Source organism: Protomyctophum parallelum (genome assembly GCF_964188405.1).
Source record: "Protomyctophum parallelum genome assembly, chromosome: 7".
Lineage (NCBI taxonomy): Eukaryota > Metazoa > Chordata > Actinopteri > Myctophiformes > Myctophidae > Protomyctophum > Protomyctophum parallelum.
This window is the reverse complement of record NC_139705.1, coordinates 3,225,359-3,251,236: the sequence shown is the minus strand read 5'-3', so window position 1 is coordinate 3,251,236 and position 25,878 is coordinate 3,225,359. Positions and strand designations below refer to the sequence as shown.

The 25,878-nt window shown below is 43.4% G+C and overlaps 2 protein-coding genes across 2 annotated transcripts in view; one reads left to right on the top strand and one right to left on the bottom strand.

The window, feature by feature from the left end:
• Positions 1 to 25,878, bottom strand: part of LOC310862217 (ubiquitin-conjugating enzyme E2 variant 1) — a 199,878-nt gene that overhangs the window by 91,766 nt on the left and 82,234 nt on the right. The window lies entirely within an intron of this gene.
• Positions 894 to 25,878, top strand: part of LOC310861378 (uncharacterized protein) — a 37,183-nt gene continuing 12,198 nt past the window's right edge. Inside the window, exons 1-4 of the mRNA XM_083768798.1 lie at positions 894 to 1,731; positions 8,450 to 8,674; positions 15,830 to 15,988; positions 23,210 to 23,281. Of these exons, the coding sequence (XP_083624924.1) occupies positions 904 to 1,731; positions 8,450 to 8,674; positions 15,830 to 15,988; positions 23,210 to 23,281 (1,284 nt within the window). The 5' untranslated portion in view covers positions 894 to 903. The remainder of the gene's footprint in view (positions 1,732 to 8,449; positions 8,675 to 15,829; positions 15,989 to 23,209; positions 23,282 to 25,878) is intronic.

Genomic DNA, 25,878 nt, shown 5'->3' with positions numbered 1-25,878 from the left:
TTTCTCGTTATATTTGCCATGGGATTCTCAGATTGGGGTTTATGATGAATTGAAAACGGTGGACCCTCTTGCTCTTATGCTTTATGGTGTCGTGACTGTGGTCCACTCACAGTTTTTGTATTGAGTTGTGCTTGAAATGTAGTGTAATTCTGCAAACTGTTAATACATACTTCAATCAATCAAATCAAAGGCTATAGCCTACATCTAACATCTCACTCAGAGGCAAATATTGTACTTTACCCCACGAAGTATTTGAAAACTATACCGGTAATAGTTATTATGTTACTTTGTAGATTTTGGTTATTGCAATTTAACATATATACATTATACATTAACCATTTTGAAAATAGCCGATCTACAAGCTCAATGTGTCGCAATGTAATACATTGTGAGCTTGCAGATCTGCAATTTGCAAATTACTTTTCCACATTTTATAGTTTAGTAAATTAGTAGGCTAAATAACTTCTGAATTTCGGACTTTTACTTTTTTTTAACAGAGTAGGCATATATTTCAAATAATCTGTGAAAAGTAAAAGTCTATATATAGGCTAAGTAAAAGTGCATACTACTAGCCTACTTTTTCCATGACTTTCGTCCCACTGAGGGATGTAAGTGACTCACACAGGGCGAAGGGAGGGACCGCCCAATTAGGCTGGTCCGGGTAGTGGGCGTGGTGTGGAGTAAGAAGACCACACTTCTCTGCACCCCCCTCTGTGATGGAGAGCATCAGATGCTGCTTGTAGGAGCCATTCACTCACTGCACGGGGACACACGTATTAGTAGTAGTAGTAGGCCTACTAGTCTAGTAGTACGCCTACTTCAACACAGGACGGATCTCTGACTGACTGACTCACATGATCGACCCGATCGAAGGAGGAAAACAAACCAACAACCAACAGGGAGATGATGAACAACAGGGGCAAGAGCGCACAGAGCGCACAGCGGTGCCAGACGCAACCCAAAGCGCAGCAGCAGGGCGCCAGTAGCAGCCAAAAGAAGAAACGGAGTTCATCATCATCATCATCAACGCCATCTAAAACTATCCATTGTGGTTCTTCATCTAAGATCAGTGTGACTGCAGATGCCCAGGTCGTTCAGTCCAAATCAGGGGGGGCGAAGGTCGCATTAGATGCCACCAGTGTCGCCGCCGCCTCGACAGAAATTGAATGCCCAAAGAACCATTGCGCGCAGCAGAGGAAACTGTCCGACGGCAGTGTCAATACCTCGGACTCGGACTTGAGCAGAGACTCGGGCTGTGCGGACTTCTGCTCAAGTCCGAGTCCCAAGTCAGTATCGTCGGACAGCGGGTCAGACGTGTCCGACTACTGTCCTCCTCCCACGGACACGAAGCAGCTCCTCCAAGAAGAGTCCCCGCTGCTGTTGCGTGATAATAATGACACGGAGGAGACCTGCACGGAGTCCAGCTGGACAGACGGCAGAGCTTATAGCCCAGACAGATCGACACTAGGAGGGGGGGAAGGTGGTGATGATGACACTGGGCCGACAGCAGTGACAACACGACAGCACTGCAGTCCTAGACGAGACGGCCATGGGTTCCATGGCTTCGGGGGAGGAGGAGGGTTTCTCGGAGTCTCGGGGACATCCCCGGGCACATATTTAGACTCCGCTGCTAACGCAGCCGGAGGTCTCGTGATGATGATGATGGACGAGACAACGGAAGAGCTCGTCCGGGAGGTCGAGGACTTGAGATCAGAAAACGACTATCTAAAAGTAAGGCTAACATCGGTTTGTTGAGTTTTCATGTAATTAATTGCATTTGCAACTATATTGTGTTTTTCTAGGTTATGTTTTGTTTGTTGAGGTGCAGGTCTTTGTATTGTTGTTGTTGGGATTATTTCACTTTAAATTGATTTTGCAGCCAGAAAGCTTGCTAACTGTTGTGTGCCAGCCAGACGTGAGGGTTAGGGGAGAGCACGTGACTCCAGGCTTTAGACTAGAGGAGTTCAAGACGATTTACTCTTAATTGCTCGTGTCAGTTCTTAATTGCTAACATGCGGCTCACATCACCAGTCAACAGGCAGCAGACCTAGTCTGACTGAGATGAGATGTGATAGTGATTCACCAATTTCAAGGACCCCATTTGATTGAACTCTGCACATGGGGAAATCCCCCTGTGTACAAATCCATTTGGTTCCATGTGTAGGCCTACAGTGACTTAATTGGTTCCATTTGTACACTCATTGTTACAGACTAGACTGCAAGCTCATTAGGTTTAATTTGTAATCTCTTACAGTTACAGACCCGGTGAGGGTCCAATGATTCCATGGGTACACTCTCAGAGTTACAGACCCGTAAGGGTCCATTTGATTCTAATTCCATTTGTACACTCTCATAGTAACAGACCTGTAATGGTCTATTTTGTTCCATTTGTACACTCTCATAGTAACAGACCTGTAATGGTCCATTTTGTTCCATTTGTACACTCTCATAGTAACAGACCTGTAATGGTCCATTTTGTTCCATTTGTACACTCAGAGTTACAGACCCGTAAGGTCCATTTGCTTCAATATGTACACTCTCATAGTAACAGACCTGTAAGGGTCCATTTTGTTCCATTTGTACACTCTCAGAGTTGCAGACCTGTAAGGATCTAGACCTGTGAGGACTTATAAACTTAAACCTTTTGGGGGTAAATTATTGCCTAGTTCTGGTCCATAGCAGGGGGGCAGTCAGCCAGATATTTCGTGAAGCCTCATTTGAAATCGGTAGTTCATATAATGGCCTGTTGGACTGCTGGACTGGACCCAAAAAGCCCCATAGCTCCATAGAGGCCCATGTATTTTGGCCCAACTTCACCTAGACTGTATTACCTTAATAAACATGGTCATGAATACTTTCTTCTTCCAGTCACTAGTTTAAAGTCTCATTTCTAATGTCATAATATTCTTTTTGGAAGATTATGGTCCCATTAATTAAAAAAATGACCATAAAGTCGCGTATGTTCTGAGGGGCGTGGCTACCGTTACAGTCTATGATCGGGATTCCCCTCCCACTCAAGAGTCTTCTCCTCCCACTCGAGTCAAAATAAAAACCAACAGAGAAGAAGGGGGGAAGTCCCGCCTCGTTGTCTGGGCAGCCAATGACCAGCTGGTACAAAACGGAGCCAGCCAATGGCCAGCTGGTACCAAACGGATCTAGAAAGATGGCGACTTACATCAGGAATTAGCATATCATTACAGGCTTCATTTTACGTTCATGTTAGACCCGGGGAACGCTTTGTCCATATTTTTTACAGTCTATGGTCCATAGCCATAATGCCCTTGCTCCCACTCTTGGCTTCCTGCCCTCGCATGCAATGCAGACCAGTCACCAGCCTCTCCTCTGTAGTGAAAATAAATAAAAACTCACCAATACAAAGACGGGTTGTGTCATTACAAAGTCTACTCTTCTTAGTGGACGCACTCTGACCACACGTATAAAATGCACTTTTTGGAACAGAAAGGGATTTGTTTTTCCACCGGAATTACTTTTAGTTACTCCAAAGAGAAAACTTCATACTAGATTTTTCCTTCTGGTGAAAAAGAAAATCCCTTTCTGGCCAAAAAGTATATTGTATACGTGTGGTGGGGGGCTCAGAGTGCGTCCACTAAAGGAAAGTAGGCTTTGTATTGACACAACTCGTCTTTGTATTGGTGAGTAGCGAAAATGTTCTTTTTTATTTTTGCTAGGGCGAGGGGAGGAAGCAGACAACTCATCTAAAAATTGGGTGCTTTTCTGAAAAATGTTCTTCCACTGTACAAATAGGGAAAGCCTTCCGATATCATGTCTATGTATATTGTGTGATGTATTGTATACTTTGATACCTTTATGAATCTGTGCTCCAAACCATGTGATCATGGTGGTAAATAAATGATGATGATGATGAGAGAGTGGCACAGCCTTAATGCAACGGCAGCACGGTCATTAAGGTCAAGGTCACTAATGTCAAGGTCATTAAGGTCAAGGTCACTAAGGTCAAGGTCATTAAGGGATAAAATGGACCAGCCTACTTTGCCATACTATATACAGTGTCATATAAAAGTAGCAGAAATAGCAGACCTACAAGCTCAAAACACGTATTCTGAGCTTGTAGATCTGTTTTGAATTTGAATGCTGAAAAGTAGCCAATTTGGACATTATGAGGTATGCACCCGATGCTATGAATGAAATGACTTTAAAGATGGAGTGCCACAATTTTTGTATTTCTCCAGTTTTTCATGTGTCTATGAGGTGACAGTACTTCATTAGACACCCTGGAGTTGTTTTTATGTGCAATGATGTATTAACTTTGTATTTAGGGTTTCTTCCTGGAGGCTGAACCCTTGACAGTCAAACGGGCCAATGAAGTAAACAGTAATATAGTGACACCACACTATCAGCCCCTCCCCTAACCCCTGAACTGGTCCACATAAAAGTATGATTTTAACAAATACTGTACACTTTTTGGAAAAAGTTCTTCCCCCTTATATTGTAATAATACCTGATAATCATGCTTTAGGGTGGAAAAAATGGTGGCACTCCATCTTTAAATAATAGACCACCCTGAGCACATTTATTTTAAAATGTGTCCTGTTTTTTCCATTTTCCACTTTCTCTCACGTACCCCCTATAGTAGGGGAGGAAGCGTGAGTGAATCCACGTTATCAGTCTGGCCAAAGCCAGGCTATCTCTGGGTACGCCTATAGAGCGTCGCAGTCCAGGGCCCAGGAAATGATTCTCCGTTCATTTTCCTCACAGACATTTCAAAAAGTATTTATTTAAAGACGTTTACGCCGCGGACAAAGCCAACTCTTGTCGTGACAAATCATGACAACAAACACAATGTTTTGGGCCCATCAAATAATTAGAAAGAAGAAAAAAAACACTTTTTTTGTCTTTCTTCTTTGTAGTTATTTGTTTGGTCCAAAATATTGCGTTTGTTGTCATGAGTTGTCACGACTCGAGTTGGCTTTGTCCGCGGCGTAACCGTCTTTAACCCATTCTGACCGGGCACCCATTTTGGTGTTGGCATCATGTTATGCTTTATCTATTGAAAAATAGCAGATCTACAAGCTCATATCGCGCCACCGAGTGGCGCGATACGAGCTTGTAGGTCTGCTATTTTTGAAAAAAATCGAAGAACGACTGACATTTTTAGAATCTGATCTCAGGTCAGAATGGGTTCATCAGACCAGTGTGTGTCCGGCGGAAACCTCGTATGAATCTGATCTCAGGTCAGAATGGGTTAAATAAATACCTTTCGAAATGTCTATGGGAAAAAATGCATTGGGAATCATTTCCTGGGCCTGGCATCGTCATGAAAGGGGGCGGGACTGCGACGCTCTATAGGGGTACATCGTACATGTACACATGGTCATATGAGATGGAAGATGTTTTGTCATGTTGTGGTGCGTTGTTGTCTATGAAAGAAGATGTGTTCTCATGTGGTGGTGTGTTGTTGTCTATATGAAGGAGATGTGTTCTCATGTGGTGGTGCGTTGTTGTCTATGAAAGGAGATGTGTTCTCATGTGGTGGTGCGTTGTTGTCTATATGAAGGAGATGTGTTCTCATGTTGTGGTGCGTTGTTGTCTATGAAAGGAGATGTGTTCTCATGTTGTGGTGCGTTGTTGTCTATGAAGGAGATGTGTTCTCATGTTGTGGTGCGTTGTTGTCTATGAAAGGAGATGTGTTCTCATGTGGTGGTGCGTTGTTGTCTATATGAAGGAGATGTGTTCTCATGTTGTGGTGCGTTGTTGTCTATGAAAGGAGATGTGTTCTCATGTGGTGGTGCGTTGTAGTCTATATGAAGGAGATGTGTTCTCATGTTGTGGTGCGTTGTTGTCTATGAAAGGAGATGTGTTCTCATGTGGTGGTGCGTTGTTGTCTATATGAAGGAGATGTGTTCTCATGTTGTGGTGCGTTGTTGTCTATATGAAGGAGATGTGTTCTCATGTTGTGGTGCGTTGTCTATGAAAGGAGATGTGTTCTCATGTGGTGGTGCGTTGTTGTCTATATGAAGGAGATGTGTTCTCATGTTGTGGTGCGTTGTTGTCTATATGAAGGAGATGTGTTCTCATGTTGTGGTGCGTTGTCTATGAAAGGAGATGTGTTCTCATGTGGTGGTGCGTTGTTGTCTATATGAAGGAGATGTGTTCTCATGTTGTGGTGCGTTGTTGTCTATATGAAGGAGATGTGTTCTCATGTTGTGGTGCGTTGTTGTCTATGAAAGGAGATGTGTTCTCATGTGGTGGTGCGTTGTTGTCTATATGAAGGAGATGTGTTCTCATGTTGTGGTGCGTTGTTGTCTATATGAAGGAGATGTGTTCTCATGTGGTGGTGCGTTGTTGTCTATGAAAGGAGATGTGTTCTCATGTTGTGGTGCGTTGTTGTCTATGAAAGGAGATGTGTTCTCATGTTGTGGTGCGTTGTCTATGAAAGGAGATGTGTTCTCATGTGGTGGTGCGTTGTTGTCTATGAAAGGAGATGTGTTCTCATGTGGTGGTGCGTTGTTGTCTATATGAAGGAGATGTGTTCTCATGTGGTGGTGCGTTGTTGTCTATGAAAGAAGATGTGTTCTCATGTGGTGGTGCGTTGTTGTCTATGAAGGAGATGTGTTCTCATGTTGTGGTGCGTTGTTGTCTATGAAAGGAGATGTGTTCTCATGTGGTGGTGCGTTGTTGTCTATGAAGGAGATGTGTTCTCATGCGGTGGTGCGTTGTTGTCTATATGAAGGAGATGTGTTCTCATGTCGTGGTGCGTTGTTGTCTATGAAAGGAGATGTGTTCTCATGTGGTGGTGCGTTGTTGTCTATATGAAGGAGATGTGTTCTCATGTGGTGGTGCGTTGTTGTCTATGAAAGGAGATGTGTTCTCATGTGGTGGTGCGTTGTCTATGGAAGGAGATGTGTTCTCATGTGGTGGTGCGTTGTCTATGGAAGGAGATGTGTTCTCATGTGGTGGTGCGTTGTTGTCTATATGAAGGAGATGTGTTCTCATGTTGTGGTGCATTGTTGTCTATGAAAGGAGATGTGTTCTCATGTGGTGGTGTGTTGTTGTCTATATGAAGGAGATGTGTTCTCATGTTGTGGTGCGTTGTTGTCTATGAAAGGAGATGTGTTCTCATGTTGTGGTGCGTTGTTGTCTATGAAGGAGATGTGTTCTCATGTTGTGGTGCGTTGTTGTCTATGAAAGGAGATGTGTTCTCATGTGGTGGTGCGTTGTTGTCTATATGAAGGAGATGTGTTCTCATGTTGTGGTGCGTTGTTGTCTATGAAAGGAGATGTGTTCTCATGTGGTGGTGCGTTGTAGTCTATATGAAGGAGATGTGTTCTCATGTTGTGGTGCGTTGTTGTCTATGAAAGGAGATGTGTTCTCATGTGGTGGTGCGTTGTTGTCTATATGAAGGAGATGTGTTCTCATGTTGTGGTGCGTTGTTGTCTATATGAAGGAGATGTGTTCTCATGTTGTGGTGCGTTGTCTATGAAAGGAGATGTGTTCTCATGTGGTGGTGCGTTGTTGTCTATATGAAGGAGATGTGTTCTCATGTTGTGGTGCGTTGTTGTCTATATGAAGGAGATGTGTTCTCATGTTGTGGTGCGTTGTCTATGAAAGGAGATGTGTTCTCATGTGGTGGTGCGTTGTTGTCTATATGAAGGAGATGTGTTCTCATGTTGTGGTGCGTTGTTGTCTATATGAAGGAGATGTGTTCTCATGTTGTGGTGCGTTGTTGTCTATGAAAGGAGATGTGTTCTCATGTGGTGGTGCGTTGTTGTCTATATGAAGGAGATGTGTTCTCATGTTGTGGTGCGTTGTTGTCTATATGAAGGAGATGTGTTCTCATGTGGTGGTGCGTTGTTGTCTATGAAAGGAGATGTGTTCTCATGTTGTGGTGCGTTGTTGTCTATGAAAGGAGATGTGTTCTCATGTTGTGGTGCGTTGTCTATGAAAGGAGATGTGTTCTCATGTGGTGGTGCGTTGTTGTCTATGAAAGGAGATGTGTTCTCATGTGGTGGTGCGTTGTTGTCTATATGAAGGAGATGTGTTCTCATGTGGTGGTGCGTTGTTGTCTATGAAAGGAGATGTGTTCTCATGTGGTGGTGCGTTGTTGTCTATGAAAGGAGATGTGTTCTCATGTGGTGGTGCGTTGTTGTCTATGAAAGGAGATGTGTTCTCATGTGGTGGTGTGTTGTTGTCTATGAAAGGAGATGTGTTCTCATGTGGTGGTGCGTTGTTGTCTATATGAAGGAGATGTGTTCTCATGTGGTGGTGCGTTGTTGTCTATGAAAGGAGATGTGTTCTCATGTGGTGGTGCGTTGTTGTCTATATGAAGGAGATGTGTTCTCATGTGGTGGTGCGTTGTTGTCTATGAAAGGAGATGTGTTCTCATGTGATGGTGCGTTGTTGTCTATATGAAGGAGATGTGTTCTCATGCGGCGGTGGCGTTCGTTGTCGTCTCTCTCTCTCTCCCTAGGACGAGGTCGAGGAGCTGCGGTGCGAGGTGGTGGAGATGAGGGACATGTTCCACCAGGAGGAGATGGAGCAGCTGCAGGCTCTCCAGCTGCAGGTGGAGCGCGCCAACAAGACGTGCCGCATCCTGCAGTACCGCCTGCGCAAGGCGGAGCGACGCAGCATCAGAGTGGCCCAGACGGGGCACGTCGACGGGGAGCTGGTCCGGAGCCTGGAGCACGATATAAAGGTCAGCTGTTGCCATGGGGGGGGGGGGGGGGGGGGGGGGGCGGCCTTAACCCATTCTGACCTGAGATCAGATTCTAAAAATGTCTTTTGCATCCTGACAGTTTTTTCCATTCTGACCCGAGATCAGATTCTAAAGATGTCTTCTATATGTCAGTCGCTCTTCGATTCTTTAAAAAATAGCAGACCTACAAGCTGGCGCGCTATGAGCTTGTAGATCTGCTATTTTTAAATAGCTAAAGCATAGCGTAATGCTAACACAACAATGCTAAACGTTTGCTTAGCTCACTATATGAGCACAGAGCCTTTTATTATCTATTTTCTGAAGTCTCTGTCTAAGGAGTCATCTTTAACGATGTATGCCGCGAACAAGTCTTTTGCAGTTTTGCTGCCAATTGTTCTTTATAGTTTTTGAGACCACCGCGTCTGCAGTCGACCTGGAACGAAGGACAAAGAAAGCGCCACTTTCCTCTGTACTTTAGCACTGTGAAGAGTCTGGAGATGAATGAACGAATAGTTTATTTTGGTGATTTACAATAACATGGTTAAATACTTCAGTTTAGTTTACATAAACAGAGGTGACAACGGAAAGTTGTAGGCTGAAGCCGAGGCCTATTTATGCCTACCCTAACTTAGTCACAGACCAAACAAAACAGAGAAAAAAAAGAAAACTAATTTTCAAAACTAAACAATACAGAAAGAAATATGCATACCCATATCATTTATATATAAATATTTTGAATCTCATTTTCATATTGCATTTATTATTGATCAACAATAAATGTATGTTTATTTTTAGTATTTAAGCTAATAACTAGTATTATTATTTATCACCACTTGTATCATCATATTGATAATGATATGCTATCCAAAGTCACTCAAAAGACACTTTCTTGCCCAGGCGGTGGCGTAACAGTCTGGGGCACCCGACTGGTAATCCAGTCTGGCAGTGTGCCGCGGGTTCGACTCCCGAGCCCAACACGGCCTTTAACTGCATGTCTTCCCTCATCTCTCTCCCGTTTCCTGTCAGCCTACTGTCTGTCCCTTCAAAAAAAAACAATAAAAAGGCGTAAGCCGCAAAAAAAATATAAAAACAAGAGACACTTTCTTCACCTAAATTCTGTACGATAAAAATGTCTACAGTGCTGCCGTGACCCGCACGCGCACATGCTTTACAACTAACCCCATGCGGTAGTGCAGGGACGAATGGCTTTCATAGTCCTCATGGGGGCCCCCTACGTCACTGCGGTATAGTGTGCTTGCGTGCCGTGCCCACTGCCCGCCCCCCACTGCCCGTCCTGGGTAGCATGAGGTCAGGGTGCCCTATAACAGATAATTGTGCCATGGGGCCTCCTTGAGTCTTAACCCATTTTGGGGGCGGGAAGCCCCTTTTTGGTGTTTTAAACATTATGTTATCCTTTAGCTATTGAAAAATAGCAGACCTACAAGCTCGTAGCGCGCCACCGAGTGGCGCGCTACGAGCTTGTAGGTCTGCTATTTTTGAAAAATCGTTAAAATGTGGCGCAGACGTTTTTAACTATTTATTTTGCGTCTGGGGGGGGGGGGGGGGGGGGGGGGGGTCCGTGGCCCAATACAGATAACTCCGGGGGTCCTTGACATGAAAAAGGTTGAGATAGACATAGAAACATGGGTTTTTTCAGAAAAATGGTAGGATTTAAGAAGCCTTTTGTTTTAATCGACCTCAGTCCAGAATGGGTTAATGGGGTCCCTGCTGGCTGCCTCTGTTGGTGTACAGTAAAACCGGCTGGGGGTCCAACCAACTCAGAACTGACTCATTGACGATAAACTGTAATTACACTTTTGGCTCTATGAATTGACCGTGCGGTGTGCGAGTCACTCACTGTTTTCCCGTCATCATAAAAGAAGAGGAACTCCATTGCTCTGGATTGCGCCATGCTACAGTCAAGTGTTGCCATGTCTGCTTTATTATAAACGACTGTGGGATTGTTTTCCCTCACAGGTTTCTTGGGCTTGTTTCTGAAGTGTATAGTTGCGTATGTGGGCTTGCTTCAGTTTAACCACTTTAAACCGTATATGCATCGGCAGCTTGAAAATAGCAGATCTACCAGCTCACAACTCATCACAACATGTTTGTTGTATTGTGTCAAAAAATTGTGCATTTTTGAAACATTTTACAACACAAATATGTTATTTAGGGAGGGGGGGGGGGGTAGACAGTAGACAGGGGGTAGACATGTACACTGTACATATTAGTTTGGGAGTCCTTGACATGGAAATGCTTGAGAACCACTGGTTTAAACAACCGTAGACGATAAGCGTATTTTCATAGACCTGGTTGCTTGTTTGTTTGCAAAGCTCTGGCCACACTGGTTTACAGTATGAGTTCAGTCACTTCCTTTGTGCCCACACACACTCACATCCACCACAAAAATGTTTCATGAAGTGCAAATGTCCTTTTAATGCTTCCTTGGTTTCTGTTTTCAGGGAACTATAAGTGTAATTATAGTTTGAGTCGTTCGCTATAACGCAGAAAAAGAACACAGCAGTCGACAGCCACCAACATGGTGCTTTTTAGTCTGTGTTTCGTACCTGAATTAACTAAAGTAAAAATGTTCAATACTTTTTTCTTTTACTTTTTCTTTTACTTTTTTTCTTTATACATTTTCAGGTTTAAAGACAAGAAAGACATACTGTACATACAAACATTCAAAATGTTCAATACTTTTTACTTCTGCTCCACTACATCTCAAGAGGCAAATATTGCATATTTACTCCACTATAATTATTTGAAAACTTTAGTTACTTTGTAGATCTTTACTATTACAAAACGTTATCATTACGCAAATGACTCAGCACTTTTACTTTTGGTATACGTTAAATCTTGTTTTATACCAATACTTTAGTACTTTTACTAAAGTAAATTCTGAATATGGAACTCTCACTTAGTAACATGATAGACTACAGTATATAGGGCCCTATCTTGCGCCACTATCCCTAAACCTATTTGCCATTCTTTACTATTTTGAAAATCATTTTAAAATAGTTCAACTAGCCGATCTGCATCTACACGTTGTGAGCTTGTAGATCAGCTATTTTAACTATTTCAAAAGGTTTTTTTAAGGGGTGGCACAAGATATAGCCGCAAGTCTACATTGTGGTGTTGATACTTTTAATATCCCTTTAAAATCGGGACTGCGTTGGCCATTAAAAGATAGCATATATCATATATACAAGCTCACAGTGCTGCACAAAGCTTGTACATCTGATACTTTTGAACGAACCTTTAATGATTTGGATTTTTTTTAACACAAATCTTAGAAGGTATTTGTAGAATCAAGTACTCCATCCACCACTGGGGGTAGATCTAGGCGTCATATGGGTGCATGGCTTCTTTACACAGCTGCGCGGTGTCAGGATTCCCTACAGCAGTTTATTTGGGAATCGGATCCTGTGTGCCAAAGCGTTTATCTCCCCCACTCCCTTCCATAGTGCTCATATCATCTATCATTCTGACCTGAGATCAGATTCATACGAGGTTTCCCACTGGACACACACTGGTCTGACTATAAACCCCACTGCCTTCCATTCATGTCTTTGTTGTCGGAACAGGAACCTCTTATCTCCATATTCAAAATTTGGTATTTAAAAATACAACGCCCTGCTTGATCAACACTACTACAGCGTGACACAGAAGCATCAAATGCAGCAGATCTACAAGCGACGACGCGCTTCGGGCCTCGTCCACCTGCTAATTTGGCTGATTTTGAATTTGAAATCCTGAAAAGTATAACCGTTTTGGGACATGTGAGGTTTTCCACACCCAACCCAGTGCGATATATATGCTCTCTCTCTCTCTCTCTCTCTGCGTGGCACATTCCTACTGAAAGCAATTCCTTGCATACGGAGCCTGCTTAATGACTGGGGCCCGGAGGAATCTGAATGGGTTGGTGATGTTTAACCACATGATCCCTGGCATTCCTGTTCTGGAGCTGCTGGCATTTGGCAAAAAAGAAAAAGAGAAAAAAAAGGCGACCTACAAGCTCACAAAGCGCTGTGAGCTAATAGATCGTGTATTCTTTGTCAAACAGACTTGGTGTAGAGGGGGTGAAAAGGAGAGGAGCTAAGCATAGGTTTTTTAACTTTTAAGTGGTTAAGTGGTTAAGATATCTGTCGGGTGTAACTCAAATCTGTTACTTTTCAGAAATAAAATGTAAAAAATGGCAAAAGTAGCAGATCTGCAACTCACTTTTTGCCATCTTTGTGTGACCCGATCAAGTCACACATTTACACAAAAAGTTAAAATATGGAGATAAGAGGTTTCTGCCCAACATTATAATATGCAATGTCACATCCAGGGCAGGAATACATGGAGGCCATGAAGGCCAAGCTCGTGGGTCCCTCGGTTTGGTCCTATAATATCCTTCAAATCAATACAGATTACAGAATAATGTGCCACTCATTTAGGCCCGAGGCCGATACTAAAAACGCCTTGCTTGTATACTGTTACTGTACATACTGTAGCAACAACTGCCCCAAAAGGGCTTCCTTTCCAGAAGGGTTAACCCATTATGGACGGGGAAACCCCTTTTGGTGTTTTAAACATTATGTTATAATTTAGCTATTGAAAAGTATAGCAGATCTACGAGCTCATCCTGAATGGCTTATAATAAGGCCTTATAAGGACACAGTGGCACGGTGCCCACTGGCCAACAAAAGACACCAGGTATATCAGCATTATGAATCCTTAAAACCTCCTTTTAGTCCACAACCCCATCTTCAAAGGAGTCAAGTGACTCTCATTAGTCCAGGGCTGAGAGCGTATGAACTTTTGACCATAGGAGTTTTGTACAGTTATTGGTATAATTTGTACCCAACCCGCCTCAACCTACATTATTATTATTCATGTGGACGTATAAATCACTTTTATGTGACGTTTGCCCCTAAATTGATGAAAATAAATAATATACCATATATATATCATACTGTACCAGGTTCATCAGAACTTCCATTCTACCCGTATTTCAACTTTATTTCAAGCTTATCTATCATTTTAATAATTACAGTATTACCACTTTTCTTTCATTGTTATTATCTTCTTAGTTATGTCGCATTGTCGTGTCTCTACGGAACATTTCCACCGACATATCGCTGCTTGTACTCTGTATGCATGACAAATACATTCTAATTGATTCTAATGACCAATGGACGATGTCAATATGACTTCTTTTTTTTTCTCGTTCTATTTGGGCCGCTTTCCTACGAGTTGGCATCACGCTAAAAATAGCCCTGCAGGGCGCGCTCGCTGCTTCACGGTGGGGATGCATGTGAAGGGCATGTGGTGGATGGAATCCCCGGCATGTGGAGAGTGGCAGTGATCAGCTGCGGTCTGCCCCATGTAGGTGTGCCACCATGCCACCACGCCCATGTGGAATCCCAACGTTTCCATGGATCTCAAGCTGGGTGGGCCCATCTGGGTGGGCCTGCATCATGGGTGGACACCCGTCCCCGCACCCATAGATCCGCTCTGCTCTGGCCCCCGGGACCGCTGGCCTATATATAGCATGGCCACTTATCCCATTTAGGCCTTCTGAGAGAATATTATGTATAATATTCAGAGATTTGTGCCGCATTTTCACGATTTTTCAAAAAAGATAACAGACCTACAAGCTCATAGCACGCCACTCGGTGGCGCGCTATGAGCTTGTAGATCTGCTGTTTTTCGATAGCTAAAGTATTGCATAATGCTTAGTTAAAACACCAAAAGGGGTTCCCGCCCCGAGAATGGGTTATACGGCGTTATATAGGCTGGAATCCCGTTCCTGACCACCTTTGCTGCATGTCACTCCCCGTCTCTCTCTCTCTCTCTCTCTCTCTCTCTCTCTCTCTCGCTGTTTCCTGTCTGTCTCCACAAAAGTTTTATCAATAACGACATGAAAGCACCCCCAACGAATTGTCCTTTGGATATACTGTACATATCCTCCACTGTCCCACTACTAGCCACTATACATCAGATTTGGAAATGGAGTAACTGGACATGGCAAGATTTCATCCATATACCAGACCAGAGCTTTATTACTGAATCCGTCTTTAGGACGAATCATTGTTTGGAAAAAGCTAGATTTTGTACACTGTTTCCTCATGAAATGGTAAGACTTATTACCGGCGGCGGTGGATCAGGGGTAGAGTGGCCGGATGGCAACCGCAAGGTTGCCAGCTCGAACCCTATGGGCTCCCCCCAGAGTTAGTGTCGAAGTGTCCTTGAGAAAGACACTGAACCCCTAATTTCTCCTGAATTATGCTGGTTGTTGCCTTGCATGGTTTCTGCCGCCATCTGTGTATGAATGTGTGTGTGAGTGGGTGAATGTAATGCACACTCTATGTAAATAAAGCGCCTTGGATAAAGCCATTTACCGTTACCGTTCAATTAGGCTATTGTGTGTTGCGTTCATGTGATCAATATAGAGCACGCTACATTATTATAAATTAATACCAGGACACAATGGAGGTGCATCTGTGCCCAGTGACATTAACCCTCTAAGACCCAGCATTGCTTTTTAGCAACAATTTTATTTTAATTAATGACTAAATTATTATATTTTTTTTCTGTTATTTTTTCACCTAAACGTCATCAGTGATGTTCATTGCAATGCCATTTCAATGCCATTGGTCATGATATTTGCATATAAATACCCCCCACAGAGGCTGAAATTCACACAAAATGTCTGGACTGGCGATTTTGAACATTTTGACCTTTACCCTAATAAAAGTAGGTACAATAATTGTAATATATGTTTTTTTTGTGATCATTAGAATGTCTAGAACATGTTTTATTCATTATTGTGAAATATATCCCCCAAATGTAAATTATTAATTTATTATAATATTATATAATTATTATATAATTATTAGAAAGTTTTCATCAAACTTTTTTTTTTTTTTTTTTTAACATATTTTTTAGTATAAGCAATAATATGTCAAAACCTTAATGACACATAATAAATAATAAAAGATGAATCCCCACACCTAACGTATAGGAATTGTCGGGAAAATACTGGTACGATCAAAATACGAGCGTATAAGTTGCTTATTGAATCCGGTATACCCATTGAGAGATCGGACTGGGTAGAAATGTGTGAAACGCTAAATGACCTGCCGTGCGTTGACCTTTCTCTCCCAGGTTGCAAAGTGTGTGTCTGTGCGCGTGCACGCCGAGCTGGAGGCCGTGCAGAAGAAAACATCCAGGCTGGAGGAAGAGAACGAAGCTCTGAGGGAGAAGATGGAGGAGCTGGCCGTGTCCAAGATGGTCCTACAGGCCGAGATGGACAAAACCAGAGAGGTAAGGCCTTAAGGCTCATGTACATACTCCAGTTTAAAGGGTTGGAAAACTACACCGTTACGTCAGTCGCGGTGATGATCAGCTATATCACCGCGGACACAGACCCATCTCTCTGTTTTTACAGGGGCGGTGGTGGCTCAGGGGTAGAGTGCCTGGATGGTAACCGTAAGGTTGCCAGTTCGAACCCGGGCTCCCCCAGAGTTACTGTCGAAGTGTCCTTGAGCAAGACACTGAACCCCTAATTGCTCCCGATGTGCTAGTTGGTGCCTTGCATGGTTTCCGCTGCCATCGGTGTATGAGTGTGTGTGAATGGGTGAATGTAATGCACAATCTCTGTAAAGCGCCTTGGATAAAGGCGCTATATAAATGCACCATTTACCATTTTACTATCAGACAAGTCTTTTCACTCTGGAGCTATCACCACCCCGTTCACCGATTGGTCTAGAAGTTGGGTAAACCACAGGGAGGCGGGGTCAATCCTTAAGGGCATCACCGCGAGTATGATGGCCTCAACTCTTATCACCGTTTTAGGTGATAAGCTATCACCTAAAACGGTGATAACCTACCACCAAAAAGCGAGTATGTATATGAGCCTTTAGGGGTCGATTCGAATTAAAATCGCGTTTCCGTTATGAACGATTCAAAATCGATTCATAATTTCCAAAAAACGTTTTTTTCCTTCGTAGTTTTCACGGTGATATGAAATGTAAGCTTACCCTAATCACAGTAAACATCATGTCTTTTCAGTCAGTCATTTTCAAGTCACTTCAGTTCAAGACTGGAGTATGGATTGTGATGAAATCCTATGTGTTGAATCGAGAATCATTTAGAATAGAAAATGGTTTTGAACCTGGAAAAATAAATGCTTTTGAATTTGAAAAATAATAATCGAATCGAATCGTGACCCCCAAGAATCGGGATCGAATCGAATCGTGGGAATCCAAAGATTCACAGCCCTAGTAGGCCTATAGCCTTTAGTGTACTGTAACTCCCTAAAACCATTATGTCTTGACAAGAGGCAAGCAGAGGTTCCCGGTTTGATCCCGGCCTCCCCCAGCGTTAGTGTTGAAGTGTCCTTGAGCAAGAGAAACCCCCGAAGCCCTAATTTGCCATCGGCGTATGAATGTGTGAGTGAACGGGTGAATGTAATGCACAATCTATGCGCAGCGCCTTGGATAAAGGCCCTATAGAAAAATGCACCGTTGACATTGACACCTGAGTCCCCCAGGTGTCTATACTAGCCATTCTTTTTACCCCTTTCTTTCTCCCAATTTAGTCCTTATGTCAGTTCATTCCTCCCTCTGCTTGTCACTGCTGTTGTATTCCTGAGAGTATGTGCATAGGCAAATATCACCCTCCCCACCCAGCTTCCCTTTCCCTGAACATGACCAAAGCGAATGGCCAGACCGGATGTACCGTGGTGAATTCATCCATTCTGGGCGGGAACCCCTTTTGGTGTTTTAACCCATTCTGACCTGAGATCAGATTCATACGAGGTTTCCGCCGGACACACACTGGTCTGACGAACCCATTCTGACCTGAGATCAGATTCTAAAAATGTCAGTCGCTCTTCGATTTTTCAAAAATAGCAGACCTACAAGCTCGTATCGCGCCACTCGGTGGCGCGATATGAGCTTGTAGATCTGCTATTTTTAAATAGCTAAAGCATAACATGATGCCGACACCAAAATGGGTGCCCGGTCAGAATGGGTTAAACATTATGTTATACACTTCAGCAATTGAAAAATAGCAGCTCTATACAAGCTCATAGCGCGGCACTCGGTATAGGTCTGCTATTTGTTTTAAATCGTGAAAATGCGGTGCAAATCTTTGAATATATATATTCTCTCACAGCCAACATTTTGGTCGGGGGTCGGTGGCCAGTAACATATACATTTTTGGGGTCCTTGACGTGAAATATTGAGAACCACTGATACGGAAACATGAGGTTTCTCAGAAAACTGTCTTCTAAGGATTTAGAAGACATTTTTAAAATGTCGCCGTCAGGCCTAAGCGGGGTAAAACCTCTCCACGGTGCTGTACCCCCGGGCATGTTGCAGGGCAGGAATCTCAGGGAGACCCAGGGCCGGATCTAACATATGGTAGGTAACCGGAAATATGCCAATATAACGGCATAAAACTGCCCCAAAACGGCTACAAAACAGCAAAAATGTTGCGTGCGCGTGAAGGGGGGGGGGCCTTCTAGCTTCAGTGCCCTGCAGGGGCCCTCAGAGGTGTTAATCCTGCCCTGGGGAGACCACAAAGGGCCATGTGGCCGTCGTTGTCCCTCCGTTTTGGCCCCTCAAAAGAATGGCATGCCCTGAAGTCCCCCCTCCGCCCCCATGCAGCCATGCAGCTGCCCCACCGCATGCGCCACCCGCAGCTGTCCCCCACCACCGTGTCCCTGTCACTCCGATGTCACCTGACACATGATGACCCTGCTCTACTGCCTGCCACCACATATATACGAGCCACCATGGGCCTGCAGCTGACCGCTGCACTAGTGTGTGTGTGTGTGTGTGTGTGTGTGTGTGTGTGTGTGTGTGTGTGTGTGTGTGTGGGTGTGTGTGTGTGTGTGTGTGTGTGTGTGTGTGGGTGGGTGTGGGTGTGAACTCTGAAGGCACAGCTGGCATTCTCCACAGGACAGAGATAATGAAACGAGAGAGAGAGAGAGAGATACATACTGTAGACTAGAGTGTGTGTGTGTGTGTGTGTGTGTGTGTGTGTGTGTGTGTGTGTGTGTGGTTACAAAAATAGATTCCCCGTTTTTGTTGTTGCCAGCCAGGCTAAATGTGGATCAGCATGTATTGTGGTGTTCAAAATGACACACTGACCTACAACCATCACTGAATTCATGAGTGAATTAACCTATAGGCTACAACCATCACTGAATTCATTAGTGAATTAACCTATAGGCTACAACCATCACTGAATTCATGAGTGAATTAACCTATAGGCTACATCCATCACTGAATTCATTAGTGAATTAACCTATAGGCTACAACCATCACTGAATTCATTAGTGAATTAACCTATAGGCTACATCCATCACTGAATTCATTAGTGAATTAACCTATAGGCTACATCCACCACTGAATTCATTAGTGAATTAACCTATAGGCTACATACATCACTGAATTAACCTATAGGCTACAACCATCACTGAATTCATTAGTGAATTAACCTATAGGCTACAACCATCACTGAATTCATTAGTGAATTAACCTATAGGCTACAACCATCACTGAATTCATTAGTGAATTAACCTATAGGCTACATCCATCACTGAATTCATGAGTGAATTAACCTATAGGCTACATCCATCACTGAATTCATGAGTGAATTAACCTATAGGCTACAACCATCACTGAATTCATTAGTGAATTAACCTATAGGCTACATCCATCACTGAATTCATGAGTGAATTAACCTATAGGCTACAACCATCACTGAATTCACGAGTGAATTAACCTATAGGCTACAACCATCACTGAATTCATGAGTGAATTAACCTATAGGCTACAACCATCACTGAATTCATTAGTGAATTAACCTATAGGCTACAACCATCACTGAATTCATTAGTGAATTAACCTATAGGCTACAACCATCACTGAATTAACCTATAGGCTACAACCATCACTGAATTCATTAGTGAATTAACCTATAGGCTACAACCATCACTGAATTCATGAGTGAATTAACCTATAGGCTACATCCATCACTGAATTCATTAGTGAATTAACCTATAGGCTACATCCATCACTGAATTAACCTATAGGCTACAACCATCACTGAATTCATTAGTGAATTAACCTATAGGCTACAACCATCACTGAATTCATTAGTGAATTAACCTATAGGCTACAACCATCACTGAATTCATTAGTGAATTAACCTATAGGCTACAACCATCACTGAATTCATGAGTGAATTAACCTATAGGCTACATCCATCACTGAATTCATTAGTGAATTAACCTATAGGCTACAACCATCACTGAATTCATTAGTGAATTAACCTATAGGCTACATCCATCACTGAATTAACCTATAGGCTACAACCACCACTGAATTCATGAGTGAATTAACCTATAGGCTACAACCATCACTGAATTAACCTATAGGCTACAACCATCACTGAATTCATTAGTGAATTAACCTATAGGCTACAACCATCACTGAATTCATTAGTGAATTAACCTATAGGCTACATCCATCACTGAATTCATGAGTGAATTAACCTATAGGCTGCAACCATCACTGAATTCATTAGTGAATTAACCTATAGGCTACAACCATCACTGAATTCATGAGTGAATTAACCTATAGGCTACATCCATCACTGAATTCATTAGTGAATTAACCTATAGGCTACATCCATCACTGAATTCATTAGTGAATTAACCTATAGGCTACATCCATCACTGAATTCATGAGTGAATTAACCTATAGGCTGCAACCATCACTGAATTCATTAGTGAATTAACCTATAGGCTACATCCATCACTGAATTCATTAGTGAATTAACCTATAGGCTACAACCATCACTGAATTAACCTATAGGCTACAACCATCACTGAATTCATTAGTGAATTAACCTATAGGCTACATCCATCACTGAATTCATTAGTGAATTAACCTATAGGCTACATCCATCACTGAATTCACGAGTGAATTAACCTATAGGCTGCAACCATCACTGAGTGAATGACTAAATGAATAATTGATTGATTATCAAATGCCGCCAGTTTGAATCTAATTACACTCACAATTTGTCACCTCTTCATACACCTAGCACTTCACTCAACGGTTCCTAATGCTAGTTTACTAATGCAGATATATCTCGGTTACTTGGGATTAATTCCAGAAATATTAATAATATAATTTAGATATAGCATGTTGTTTAGACAGATGTTAGGTTTATAGTTTACCATGGTATACTAGTGTTTATTGGATCTACAGTGCCCTCTCTACAGTATGTGAATATTTACCCTGTTTTTATTTATTTTCTAAGATATTTCTTTGCGGCTTGCGCCTTTTATTGGTTTTTTGAAGGGACAGACAGTAGGCTGACAGGAAACGGGAGAGAGATGGGGGATGACATGCGGTAAAGGCCGTGTCGGGTCTCGGGAATCGAACCCGCGGCACACTGCGCCTGGATTACCAGTCGGGTGCCCAGACGGTTACGCCACCGCCTGGGCCAATATTTGCCCTGTTGTTTGATTGATTGATTGATTGAAATATGTATTAACAGTTTGTAGAATTGACAGTACATTTTAAGCACAAACTCAATACAAAGACTGTTAACTGTGAGTGGACAACCCAATTAAGCATTACACTTGTTTACAACAGGGTCCACATTGTTCAATTCATCATTTATTATTGAGTTCACGTTTACTCTGCTAATTCGGACGCTTCGCTGTCTGACTGACTGTGGCTGCTTGAGACAGCTGATATTGATACTTGAGCACACAAAACAGGACAACGAAACCCAACCGTTTAAAGACTTTCACTGTGTCTGCATTGTGTGTGTGTGTGTGTGTGTGTGCGTGTGCGTGTGCGTGTGCGTGTGCGTGTGTGTGTGTGTGTGTGCGCGCGCGCGCGCGTGTGTGTTGAATTACTATTCTTGTGATGGCTAAATGTCCCCACAAGAATAGTAGCATTTGGGAAATAGATGTTGTGTTATTTAGACTCAGTTGTCCACGGCTATTTAAAACAACGGTTTCATGTCATCACGTCACGAGTGAGTGGGTGCGTGCGCGCGCGCGACCGCACGTGCATGCGTGCGTGCGTGCGTGCGTGTGATGGTAAGTGTTGCCATGATACAGTGTTGCCCAAGTGGAATCAGCGAGTGGGTTTGCTGTGGTTTTAGTGAACAGCTGCGCATACAGGAATGAAAGTCTTTGGGTGTTTATGTTAGCATGACTGCTCACTTCCAGACCTTGACTAGAGAGAGCATTCCTCTGATGTCTATTTAAAACAGTGTGACCTCCCGCCATGTGTCTACGTCCACTAGAGTCTAGTGACTAGACAATGGCCACGTGCACGTGCGCGGACACACACACACACACACACACACACACACACACACACACACACACATACACATTCCTCTCATGCTCAGACTCATAACATAAGCTAATTAGTATAGTATAGTATTGTATTGAGGAGGTGAGATATTTCTGACTCATCTCCTTTCAGATCCTACATCAGGGAAGACTTAGTTGATTGATTTAATTAATCGCACAAAGCTTTCCAAATTATGCAAATAGATTTGTGCTGCACTGCAAGCTTGTAGATCTGCTATTTTTGAAAAGTCTTGTGTAAATCTTTGAATACCCATATATATACTGTATATATGAAGTTAACCCATTTCGGGCCACCGAGTGGCGCAGGCGCACTACGAGCTTGTAGGTCTGCTATTTTTGAAAAATCGAAGAACGACTGACATAGAAACATAGCTTTTTCAGAAAAGTGTCAGGATGTAGAAGACAGTTTTAGAATCTGATCTCAGGTCAGAATGGGTTAAACATCACTCACTGTGAACTGAGTGGTGCAACTCCCCTCTCTCCCCCCCCCCCCTCTCTCCTCTCTCTCTCATTAGCAGGCAACAGTGCAGCACTAATACTATCTCTCTCTGTTTCTGGCAAACAGCGCCCCTACTGGTACTAATAGTCATATACTGGTGCTCATGGCCACATAGGCGCATAGCCACACGGACACGGACATTGCTGTTCCTTGGAGTGGTTGCACCGCTCAAAAATATGGGTATTCAAAGATTTACACAAGATTCTTTAAAAATAGCAGATCTACAAGTTAAGTAAACATTTTTTTACTCAGATTCTTGCTTCTGGGGGGGGTCCCTGGAACGAGACAGAGTGGCGCGCTGCGAGCTTGTAGGTCTGCTATTTTTGAAAAGTCGTGAAAATGTGCCGCAAATCATTGAATATATATATTTCAGAGAGAACATTTTTAACTAAAATATTGGCTTCTGTGGGGGTCCCTGGAACTACATATTTTGAGATGGGGGTCCGCGGCCCAATAGAGATAATTCTGGGGGTCCTTGACGTGAAAAAGGTTGAGCACCACTGACATAGAAACATGTTTTTTTCAGAAAAATTTATTTTAATCAGTCCAAAATGGATTAATGTTGATGAAGAGCTATTTCTTACGTGCGGCTGATAGATAACCATGTGCATTGTTTGTTTGAAACCCACAGAGTTCTCTGAAGAGGAGAGGAGTCAGGTCACCCAACAGTAAGGCTGAGAGGAGGCTGTCTCAACACATGGAGGTAAAGCCAAGAAGGAAACGGTCATTTTGTCCACAAGGAGGAGCAGTGCACCAAAGAATTATGGGAATTGTAGTCCAGGAAGGTAGTGAGACCAGTGTCCATGACATCAGAGACAATGTGCTCACTGCTACAATCTAAAATATCTAAAACCACACATTACACACATAAAGACCCCCAGGAAAGTGTTCTAAAGCTTCTAAACGTCATTAACATATATTCTTTTGCAAAAAGGGTGAAGTGTCCCTTTAAGGTAATACAGTCTAGGTGAAGTTGGGCCCAAATACATGGACCTCTATGATGGGTTTTTTTGGGCCCAATGACAGACAGCGCCACAACAGGCCATTATATGAACTTTCAGGAAGTCCCGATTTCCTCAGTGGCTTCACGAAATATCTGTCTGACTGCCCCCCTGGTTGACTCCTGGCCGGGCACGTCCTATGGGCTCCTACGCCTCACCAGGTCCACTCCTGCTCTCACCAGGTGCAGCCATAGGGACCTGTGCGTTGCACCAGATTCAGACACTTCTTTCAGGAGTGATAGATGGTCAGGAGTGATAGATGGTCCCTCCGTGGTTACGGAGGGATATTCAGTATTTTAGCTGTGACGTGAGCGCCCCCTCCTGAGATACTTCCGGGTCCTACTTTTGTGTCGCTTTTGTGTCCCCATGGAGTTATACTGTGACGCTCCGTCGGACTAAATCTGAGACGAAAACAACCACGAAAGTCTCATTTTACCGCTTTCCTCGCAACAACAAAGCTGCGCTGCTCTCCAAAATCTGGCTGTGACAGGCCGTCTGCCCCACATGGAATACTATCGCCATTTTATTTGATTGTGTCAACTAAATCCTCATTAATGCAAACTAGATTCAACATACTCAAGCCTGCACACATTGTAAATATCCCCCGAAATATTTTACCGGACAAATGGACTGTTGCCACCTTCAATAATAATGATAATAATAGTCTTTATTGTCTCCACATCATATATTTTTGTTGTCATGGACACTTGTACAAAACATTAATAATTCTACTCGAGTTGGAAGCATTAAGACCCATTTTAACCCTCTATGGCTTCCTTTCTGAAAAATAACGTCAATTTAAAAAGATTCACGCGTTTAGATATTCTATTTACAATGGGATGCGGACGGGAGCTGGCGCCACTTGGACCCGGACGTAACGTAGCACTACAAAATGACGTCGGACTTAAATACTGAATAGTGGAGAAGAGATCCAGTAGAACTAAGAGAACCAAGTACATTTTATGTTTGGTTGCGCTCGGGTGTTGCATTCTGAAAACAGCAGATCGACAACCTCACAAGGCGTTGCGAACACGCGACACATTGTGAGCCTGTATAGTCGATCGGTTTTTGTCGGCATGCAACTGCAAGTGTAAACATCAGGCATTATATCCCGGCGCCATCAAGGCCCGCCAAAATGGCGGTCCGATCGGTGCGCCACGTGCATTTCCAGAGCACGTTTTTTTTTTTTCTTTCCGGCTTACGCCTTTTATTGATTTTTTAAGGGACAGATAGTAGGCTGACAGGAAACGGGAGAGAGATGGGGGGATGACATGCGGTAAAGGCCGTGTCGGGTTCGGGAGTCGAACCCGCGGCACACCGCGACTGGATCACCAGTCGGGTGCCCAGACCGTTACGCTACGGCCTGGGCCGAGCACGTTTATTTTAACGATCAATCAGACGACATCACACCGATGAAAAAAACAGTATGCGGGCGCAGGCCGGCACCACATGAAACCCCCGTCGCTCTTTGTGAGCTCGCGCGTCACCTATTCTCGACGCGCAATACCGTTGCGTGTGAAGTACAGTATACAGCGTATGTCTTGCTATAGGAGCGTCTCAACCAGCCTATTAACACACCAAAGGAGGTTGAATGGGCTGAAACCAGCGCTCTCCCCAAAACAACACATTTGGGGATCTCTTGGGAATTGATTACATGAAAGTGATGAAACAGTCAGCCGTGCCTCCAGTCTCAATTTTGTAATTAGTAACAAATGAATTGGTCTATCGTTTGAGTTCCGGCTTGGATCAATGGAACTCATTTCCGACGTATCATCGGTATCACAATGAAAACAACATTTTCAACGTTTTACAGAATTATGTTATAACGTCAGTACAATATGAGAAAAAGAGGTTGCGCATCAGCGATGGTTTTCAGTGGAGTGCCAAACCCAAATCCAGTATACATCAAGGCGTAAGCCTTCCTTTTTGGTGTGTGCCAATAAAGAAACATCGTTACAATCTTAGGTCACATTCTCACCTAATACTTCGGTAGACTCAGAACCGTATGGGCGGGGAAAGGGGATTCTTGCATATTGAATTGGCTGCGGTTTGCCTTCACACTGTCATTCGCAGCAATTGGAAACGCAGCAGGGGGGACCTTTATCAATGTGTTCCGTTCATAAACTATAGCCTACACAGTGAAATCTATGGTGATAAAATTACACTCATAACGTGCATGTGTCGTGCCGCCTGGGACCCCCCCCCCCCCCCCCCCCCCCCCTCTCTCTCTCTCTCTCTCTCTCTCTACGCACGCAGCCACTGTTCTTTTGGGCATGGAGGCACAGCGCTGCATGAGCGC